General features: G+C 49.3%; 1 protein-coding gene across 1 annotated transcript; it reads left to right on the top strand.

Annotated features, from left to right (window-relative positions):
* Positions 1-327: 327 nt before the first annotated feature.
* Hopx (HOP homeobox) lies at positions 328-7,916 on the top strand. Its single transcript, XM_038312877.1, has 3 exons — positions 328-451; positions 633-789; positions 7,705-7,916. Exons 2-3 carry the CDS (start codon positions 646-648, stop codon positions 7,780-7,782), a joined length of 222 nt encoding a protein of 73 aa, XP_038168805.1. The 5' UTR covers positions 328-451; positions 633-645; the 3' UTR covers positions 7,783-7,916.
* The last annotated feature ends 1,557 nt before the right edge of the window (positions 7,917-9,473 follow it).

Here is a 9,473-nt window from a genome sequence, read left to right on the forward strand (position 1 = left end):
CATCTAAAATTTTATAGCTGTAATTTGTGACTATGTGAGCAATTTAACTTTCCCGCTATGATTTTAATGTACTTCAGAGTTTTTACAGTATGAGTTATTTTTGTAATCAGGGAAAAAAAAAGTAAACATCTATTGGTGTTACTCTTTTTTAAAAATGTGCGGTCTCCATTTTCCCAACTTGTACTGTGGGCGTCTCTTCCTCCAAAGTGTGCGGTGCCCAGCGCTCCCTGACAAGGCCCTCACGTGCTAGCCCGCGCTGCGGGGGCGGGGTGCGCGGCCCGGGAGGCGTGCCCAGGCGGCCGAGAGCCCTGCCCTGCGTGTGTCCTAGGTCCCCAGAGCAGCTCCGGATCAGCTCCGGATCTCCAGAGGCATCTCTTGAGGCGCTTCATCTACTGTCCCCTCCGAGTGGCAGCCGGGAGGCGTCTTCATCCTCCTCTCCATCCTTGGCTAGGTTGGGGACCGTGCCGAGAGGCTGGGAACTTGTTCGGTAGCCCGTCCTCCGGGTCCCCGCGGAGGGCGCCCGCGAGCTCCGCAGTCCGCAGCTCGCCGGGGATGGGGCGGAGGGGGCTCGGTGGGACCGCGGGAGGGGACAGGCCGGCCTCGCTCACCCGGCGCTCCTTCTTCCCCCGCAGTCGCGCCAGAACCATGTCAGCGGAGAACACGACCGGCCCCACGGAGGACCAGGTGGAGATCCTGGAATACAACTTCAACAAGGTCAACAAGCATCCCGATCCCACCACGCTGTGCCTCATCGCCGCCGAGGCGGGCCTCACGGAGGAGGAGACGCAGGTGAGTCCCCAAGCCTAGCGCATCGCCGGAGACTGACGGGTCACTTCGCAGCTCCCTGGGCGCCCAGTCCACCTTCACCCCAAACCCCAACCCGCCACCACTTACTTTCCTTCTGACTTTCCATTGCCTCCCAGAACCGGGACCATACTTTTTCCTCTCATGGTTGGAGCATTTCACTTGCTGTGTGTGCTTTCAGTTTCCCAGCTCAGTGACTCCCCGCTCTGTGCTGGAGATCTTCAGGAAGGTTTGTTTTCATCAGGGGTGTCGCAGTTGGAAGGGACTTTGGCGATCAGCTATAAATTCAACCCTTGGGTTTGTCAAAAGGAAGAACCTAAGGCGGGGGTGGCAGGCACCTGCCAGGATTGTTAAATCGCTCTTCCCGCCACATTGCCACATTGCGGTGCTGCATGCCTCTCGGCTACACAACCTAACTGGCACGTTGCCGTGGTTCGGTTTGGGTTTTGTTTTCGTTTTATTAATCCCCTGGTTCTGAGGCTTAGAGTCTTTCCCTCGAATTTTCCAAGAAGGTAGCCCGCTGACGTTATGCTGCACAACCCCCTAGCGTGATGATAACGTGTCTGTTTGTTAAAGGTTTCCTTATTATCCGACTAATCCTGAAAATGGCTTAAGGTAGAGATTGCAGCGCCGCCTGGCGCAGTGTTGGAGCAGTTAGCCGACTTTCCCTGCCTAGTCCTGTCTATCTAAACTCTGACTTCTTTTTTCCCTTTGGAAAGATGATTTGCTCTGCGCGATAAACCAATTCTGGGCCGGGCGGTGGTGGCGCACGCCTTTAATCCCAGCACTCGGGAGGCAGAGGCAGGCGGATCTCTGAGTTCGAGGCCAGCCTGGTCTACAAGAGCTAGCTCCAGGACAGGCTCTAGAAACTACAGGGAAACCCTGTCTCGAAAAACAAAAAAACAAACAAACAAAAAAACCAATTCTGCCTTCCTCAAAGCACTTCACGCCTATCAATGCTACGCTGAAACTGGGATGTTCATTCCTTCCAGTTTAGTAGGCGGAAGAAGGAGGGGCTTTGTCCTCTCTTCACCCTGCTCAGCTGAAGCTTAAAACCTTGTAATGAGTGCTCTCTGGTATCCTGGGACCAAATTCCTGAGCCCCAAGCCCTAGATGATCTTTAATAAGCCCGGGGCAATTTGGAGAGTTTACCCATATGTAATCCTTCCAGTCCCAGATCAAACAGAATCAGAATCAGAACCCAATAGAAGATAATAGTTTATTGTAATCCAGTCTAAAAGCTCCTGTGTCTTGGGGCCCCATGGAAAGACAAGCTGTTGAAGTATCAGCAGTTTAAAATCCATGCTGTATTTAGTGATCATAAAGATGTCTCAGGTTTTAAGAACTAGGCTATTAGATATCATGCACACAGTACCAATTAGGGAATCTAACCTTGGAGTCTCTTCAACCTGCAAAGCAGAATAGTCGTGTTTGTCTGTGTTTACCGTCATGTGTGCATGTGTGGTGCTGGAGATCGAAGCTAAGGCCTCGAGCATGCTAAGCATGGCCTGTACCTCTGAACTGAGCCACCTGCCCCATGCTGACCTTTGGAGCAATAAATACCTGGCATGTTTTGTTTCAGGTCCTTGCTGAGTGTAATACCACTTATCTTGTCCCTGTCTTAAGAGAGCAAGCCCTGTGAGCCTCAGGAAAGGAACCGAGGCACGGAAAGCTGACGTTGCTAAAACTGCAACCGTCTGGTTCTGTGCTTAGACCCTGGGCCTCTGTACCATACGACCTCCACAGAGGAGGGCTGGAAACAGCTGTATGTGGTGACATGGGAAGGAGGGACAGAAAGATCAGTTTACCCGTGCATTAAGCAATGGGCATTCCAGGCTATTGCTAACCTTTCCTCTGATCTCTCTGCTGTTAAAGAATTGCAATGAAATCCAGCAGGAGCTGAAAGAAAGGGCGTCTGCCTTTTAGTGGTTGAGACCAACAAATGCAGAAATTCGCACGACGGGGCGTCTCTGCCCATGGTAGTTCTTCTGCCTCGCCTCCCCTGCCATCCTCAAATGCACAAATGGTGCAGCCAGCCTGACAAGAGCGGTGTGTGGATGAGTCAGCCTCATGGGAGGGCCTGGCTTCCTCTTCCTGCCACGGGCCAACACCTTCTTCCTCCAGAGGCCTGCTGCAGCTCAGCTTGCCCTCATCTTCCTGTCTAGACCTGCAGGGAAGTACCTGGAACCCGGAGCTCAGAGTCTCAGCAGGAGGCTTCTGATGGAGGCTTCTGCTTGCCCTGTCATTTCTGGTTGGACTGGGTCCCATCTCCCCATCCTTTCTTAGCGCCACACACCAACTTCAGCCTACTGGTTGTCTATTCTTCTCTAACATTAACATGTTAAAAGATGTCCTCTACGAAAAGAAAAGTGTCTTCTGCAGACGCAAAGTCCAGAGATGAGACTGCAAGCTAAGACAATTGCCTTATCTGTAGAAGGTCTTTAGGGATGCTTCATAGACCTCCGGAGGCCAGCGCTTGCTGGTTCTCCCCCATCTGACGCCTGCTGCCGGCTCAGCCCCTGCCTCTCTTCTTCACTAGTGTGGTCCTCTCCCAGCCAAAACGGTATTCATCACAGATGCTAGATCCCGTCCTGACACCAGCCATCTCCAGAGATAGAATCAGGCCCCTTCCCCCTTTACAGAGAGTGAGGCAGACAGGCTCTTCCTAAGTAGTCCAACCTGGTCATGAACTCACAATCCTCCTGCCTCAGCTGCTGACTGCTGGGATTACAGACAGGTATCACAATATCCAGCATCACATTCTTTCCCTAAACCAAATATTATGTTAGTAACAGGGAAATACACACAATCCACTCTTGGGAGGTTGTTACTGATTCACACTGTGGACATTTTAGCGAAGGCGAGAAAGACCAGAATGCAGAAGCACTCTGGCTGGGAACCCCTGTAGACCTCTTTTTCTCCTCTCCCCCTCCCCTGCATGAAATGGGTGCTATACCAACATCCTAATAAGGTGCGAGGGAGGCACTTCTCAGGACGTGGTGTGAAAAGCCAGTCCTTGTGTTGATGAGTCACCAGTGCATCTGCAGACCTTGTAACCATCCCACTATCAAACCAAATTCTAGGAAGCCGGTGGGCAAGAGCCTAGTGTTGAGAGGCCTTCTTTAATTGCTTTTGTTGGGATCCATGGAGGAGTGTTTCTCATTCCTCTGTATATCTGCTGAATTTAAGTTAAATGAAATCCTACAGAACCCTACTCCCCGTGGCTTTTACTGTATGGAAGTCAGTGTAAAGGGGACTGGGAGCAGTGCTTCATTTTCACGCCGAGAGGCCGGAATGGTACAGTCGTCTTTAAATACACTTGCGTGCGCATGCATGTGCACACACACACACACACACACACACGCACACAGTCTTTTTCATACACACTTGCACACAGACACAGTCTTCACACACAATTGCATGCACGCACACACAGTCTTCTTCACACACACTTGCACACAGACAGTCTTCTTCACACACAATTGTGCACGCACATGCGCGCGCACGCACAAGTACAGTGTAGTTGGTATTGCTTCTTGAGGAAGTTCCCAGTATTTTTTATCTCTTTTTGGTGTTCTGGGCTTGTTCCCAGGATCCAGTGTTTTTAGTTGTTGCATGTTTTAGCAGTGGGCTAAGACCTTTAAAGGTCTCGCTCTGAAAAGAACGAAATGCTAGTTGTTAGAGAAAAGGACAAGAACAATGTTGCTTTGCCCTGACCCCTCCCAACCCCAGTATCCAATTATCATCTGTTCACCGAGAGTAAATAAATTTCCATCAGTGAGCAGGGTTAATGAGAGCACCCATTCATAGCAAACAAGGGATGAATGTCTTTCCCGGGGGATGGCTGAAACAAAGAAGAGAGAAAGAGACAAAGCCAGGTGGAAAATTAGGATTTATGGGAGTCAGGAGATACAAGATCCAGAGCTAGACAGAAAAGGAGCCAGCAAGACACTGTGTGTTTTGTTACCAGCAGCTAAGCTAGTTTGCTGGATTATGATGTATAACCTGCATTGGCAATCTCTCTTCTCTTTCTCCTCTCTCTCGTCTACCCCGCTCACTACGTTTCGCTGCTCGCCTCGCGCGCCCTGCCTGCGGACCACGCAGCGACCGAGGCGAGCGAGCGAGCGAGGAGCGAGCGACAGACGAGCGAGCGAGCGAGAGAGGATCATGAGAGCATCACGCAGCGAGGATTACATATCTATCTATCTATCTATCATCTATTAATCAATCATCTATCTATCTACCTACCTACCTATCTATCTATCATCTATCTATCTATCTATGTATCTATCTATCTATCTACCTACCTATCTATCTATCTATCATCTATCTATCTACTTACCTACCTACCTAATCTCTCTCTCTCTCCCTCCCTCCCTCCCTTCAGAAAGCAGCTGAGCTTTTCTCACACCTCTTCCCATCTCTCAGTACCAGAGCTTAATTTGTTAAGCATTTAGATTGAACCTTGCAAATTCACAAATGCGGTTCAGGTCGAAGCTATTTTGGGTAATGACCCATCAATATTCTGCATGTGAAGATGCGAGGGAACTCTTTTGAATGAGGCCAGCTTAACCACTTTGTCTTAAATGAGTCCTGATACAAAGTGTGGGGTTTTTTTCTCTCTTCTAGGTTTTAATTAGTCTTGAAAATGCTGCCATTTATGCAGCTCTAGTTCCTGGAAATCTTGTTTAATCAGCACTTGCAGCTTCGAAACCCCCACAGTTACCTCATTAATGAAGTTGGCTCCATGCTGTTCTCAAACCAAACCCAGGCTTGACCAAGCACATACACAGATTAAAAGAAGAGAATGTGCCCACTCGTCACAATCAGAGTTGGGTTCAAGCCACTGTCACATGAGCCCTTAAGATTAGTGATGCCCACGGGGATGTGGTTCATTTGGTAGGGTGCTTGGCTAGCATGCTCAGGCCATAGGTTCCTTCTTCAGCACTGATTAAACCAGGCACCTGTAATCCAAGTGTTTGGGAGGTAGAAGCAGGAGGATCAGATGTTCAAGGTCTCCAGATACATAATGGATTCAAGGACAGCCTGTGCAACTTGGGCCTGTTTCAAAAGCAATAACAGGAAAAGAAAGGAAAAAAAATAAAATAAATAATACAGAGAGAGAGGGGAAAAAAGATTGGTACCTCAGAGTGAAATGAGACATGCGTAGAGCAAGTGCCCTAGAGAAGGCTTCCTTCTCATGGTCCCCCACTTCACCCTTTGGCTTTCTATTGATGCTCTCTGCTGCCTTGGTCCTGGTAGAGGGAGGAGGCAGAGGCTCAGCAGGTGAACTGCAGCTGGAGAGAGTGAGCCCTGACCCAGCACACGCACGCAGCATGTGTAGGCTGCAAAGCAGTGTGCTGGGAGCCCTTCTCTGTCCTGCAGCCTCCCGCCCTTGCCTGAGTGACAGCCCGTCCCCAGCTTGTCAGCGGCTCTTTCCGTCATCCTGTGGTTCACATCCTTTCTTCTGATCTTGGGCTCCTTAGATCTCAGGAGAGACCAGCTTTTCTTCCACAGGGCCCAGCCTACTTGTGAGGCTGAACATGAACGCTGAATAGACAGTTCCCACTGGGGCCACATCTGCCAGCCCACCCCAGAGCGGCTGAATTACCGCTCGACCCTCTCTCCTTCCTTTCAGCGGCCCTGTCCGCCTCCTTACCCCTAGACTAGGTAATCCTTAGGAAACCCACAAGGGGCAATAGAGACCACCAAAGCTTACCCCTTTGTTCGCAGATGAGCTGACTGACTGGCATTATTCCTAAGGACTTCTTGCAGGCCATCAGTGACAGTAGAGTTGACTGTTGGCTCCACCCACAATGCTCACCTACGCTAGCATCTTGATCGATTAGATCAGCGCTGTGTAATCTGACCATTACCCGTGTCATGGTGCGGGCTCAAGAGAAAACTGTGTTGTGTCCTCCCAAGGAGAGAAGCCTGCTGCTTCTGTTTTCTCAACAGTGCCTTTCAAAGCTGGTTTCTTCAAATCCCAGTTTCCTTCCGAACCCCTGGTTCAGACCTTGTCCCCCAGCACAGTTTTAATTCCATTGTCTCCAAGACCCTTAGTCTGAAGTGATGTTGTAAAGGCTGCCAGTTCGTGGAAAGTGTGCCACCCTGCCTTACAGCTTACAGGAAAGTTGTGGGCCACCCTTAGTGCCGTTCCAGAAGCCTCCCATTGAGGCCTCCCCAGAATTACTACTGACATCGATAAGGGTTCAATATTTGAGTGACACTGAGCTGGATAACTATGAGTCCTGGATAAACCCACCTTCTCTCACTGCTCAGTGGTCCACTCCATGGGTTCCTAAGAAGAGTGGTCCAAGCTTGCCTAGTGCTTATGAGGTATGAGTCGTTAACTGAACAAAATCTTACCAGATACTACTAAGGAGCAAAGCCCAGGTTGACGTCGGCCCCCATCATGAGATATGGAACCCAGAGACTAGAAATCTCTGGGGCATCAAGGAGTTGTTTCGGCTTCTATTCTCTCATCAAACGTTGACTAATCGGCTACATCGCGAGACTTTGTGTACGGGGTGGGGGGGTAAGATGCAGTGATGATGAGATGAAAACAGCCTTGCTGTTCATGGATCCTTCCTGAAGAGTGTGTATGCAGGCAATTAAAGTAATGCAAGTCCTACGAGGTTAACAAAACAGAAAATAAGGAGAACCTGAGAGAGAGAGAGAGAGAGAGAGAGAGAGAGAGAGAGAGAGAGAGGAAGAATATGTGGCATGCACAGATTTCCCGGGGGAAGCACGGTTGGGGTCGTGCTGAGAGAACCACCCCACAGGCCTTGCTTCTCTCCTTCCCAATTGGGCCACACAGACTACGCTTGGACATGAAATGGACATTTCAGTTTTTTCAGTATGTAACAGATAATTCTTCTTCACATTTCTTTCTTTCAGAAATGGTTTAAGCAGCGCCTGGCCCAGTGGCGGCGGTCAGAAGGCTTGCCCTCCGAATGCAGGTCGGTCACAGATTAGGGAGCCAGCGGCGCCTGCAGCCTCCCTGGCTCTCCTGAACTGCACCTGCGGCTCCTCAGCTGGGCTTACCCAGGCTCTTTCGATGTTTCAGTGCAGCGTTGAATGTCCCATCGTTGGCTGGCCTGCTATTTAATACAATGTGTGTGTTTTTTAATGTATATGACTAAAAAAGAAAATAACAGGAAGCTAAATGCAGTTCTGTGTAAAGCGATGGCTTGGCTGGGGAAGGGGCGGGGCTTGCGTTTCCCTTTGGATTTCAACAGAAAGACGCTGTGGAATGGTTTTCCGTCTGCCTACCGTCATCAGCTGCCAGTAGCGATTCACGTGTACCATTCGTTTCCGAGCCCCCAGGCTTCTAGGGAAGCTGTCAGAACAGTCAGGGAAGACTTCTCCCGAATTTACCCCGTGACCTATCCCTCTGTTTCACTGAGTTCACTGGTTGTCGAGCGAGCACACGGGTGTATTGTCAACCTCGGAAGAACCCTAAGCTAGCAGCTTCAGACTCCAAGTGGCAGAAAAGCAAGTAGCTAAGAAAAAAATTTACAGAGTCTGGAGTTTACCTTATTTAAATGAATTTGTTAAGTTTATTTTGCTGAATAAAATGAACTGCTTTTTGTCTCAAAAATGATATTCTAAATAAAAGAGTTTTTGTTGAAAATTCATGGAGATTTATTTATTTATTCATTCTTTCAACTTTAAAGCTGACTAGGAAGCCTATGAGGAGACAATCGCTGAAAGGGCTCTGTTTTCCAACTCTTTGCTACGCCAAGTGTGGTCCAGGATCTACCCTGTCAGTATTAGCTACAAGCTTGTAAGACATGCAGACTCAGGGCACAGGCCTGACCAGATGCAGAATCTGCATTTCCCACAAGGTCCCCCGAATGAGCCACACTGTTTTAGGGGGCTCCAGCCCTTGGTCTCGGAGAGCATCTCAGGTCACAGGGTGCTTGTCACCCAGAGGAGTAACTTGGTTACAATGGTTAAATGCCCAGGGGATGTTTGCTTGCTTGCTTGGGTTTTTAAGAGGCATCAGCTGAGCCTAGCGTGGTGGCACAGGCCTTCAGTCCCAGAACTTGGGAGGCACAGGCAGGCAGGTGGATTTCTGAGTTTGAAGTCAGTCTGGTTTACACAGACTGAGTTCCAAGACAGCCAGGGTTGCACACAGAAACCCTGTTTCTGAAAAAACAAAACAAACAAAGTCATCAACTCGTAGGTAATTTTGGGCTGTTAGAGTAACTCCCTAATGTCATTGGGGATTTAAGGTCCATTCTGTCTTCACACTTTGCTGCGACTGATTGGTTGATTGACTGATTTATGGGACAGTCTCACTATGTAGCCCAGGTTGGCTTTGAACCAAGTTCCTGCTGCCTCTTCCTCCCAAGGGCTGGGATTTCGGGTGCACAGCATTTCCACTTCAAAACCTTTAGTGCCTGACCAACCATTAAATGAATGGATGCTGAGATACATAGTATGCATTTCATAGGGAGGTAGGTGGGTCACATAACCAGCAAATCAAGGTTGTGAATGTAGGAAAGCAGGAAAGGGTGGAGATCGGAAATTCATGCTAAGCCATCCAAGAGTGCCGCTTGGCACACTTCTGAACTCTTACCTACCATGCTGGTTCAGTCTTTCCATTTCTTTAAAACAGAGCCCGTGAGTAGGACAGTAAGGATCGTCGCTAATACAAATGT

The sequence above is a fragment of the Arvicola amphibius genome, chromosome 1, assembly GCF_903992535.2.
Source record: "Arvicola amphibius chromosome 1, mArvAmp1.2, whole genome shotgun sequence".
Taxonomy (NCBI): Eukaryota; Metazoa; Chordata; class Mammalia; order Rodentia; family Cricetidae; genus Arvicola; species Arvicola amphibius.

Coding starts and splice junctions, on each gene's coding strand:
- Hopx (XM_038312877.1), top strand. CDS start 646: ATGTCAGCGGAGAACACGACCGGCCCCACGGAGGACCAGGTGGAGATC. Junction 790..7,704: donor TCACGGAGGAGGAGACGCAG/GTGAGTCCCCAA, acceptor TCTTTCTTTCAG/AAATGGTTTAAGCAGCGCCT.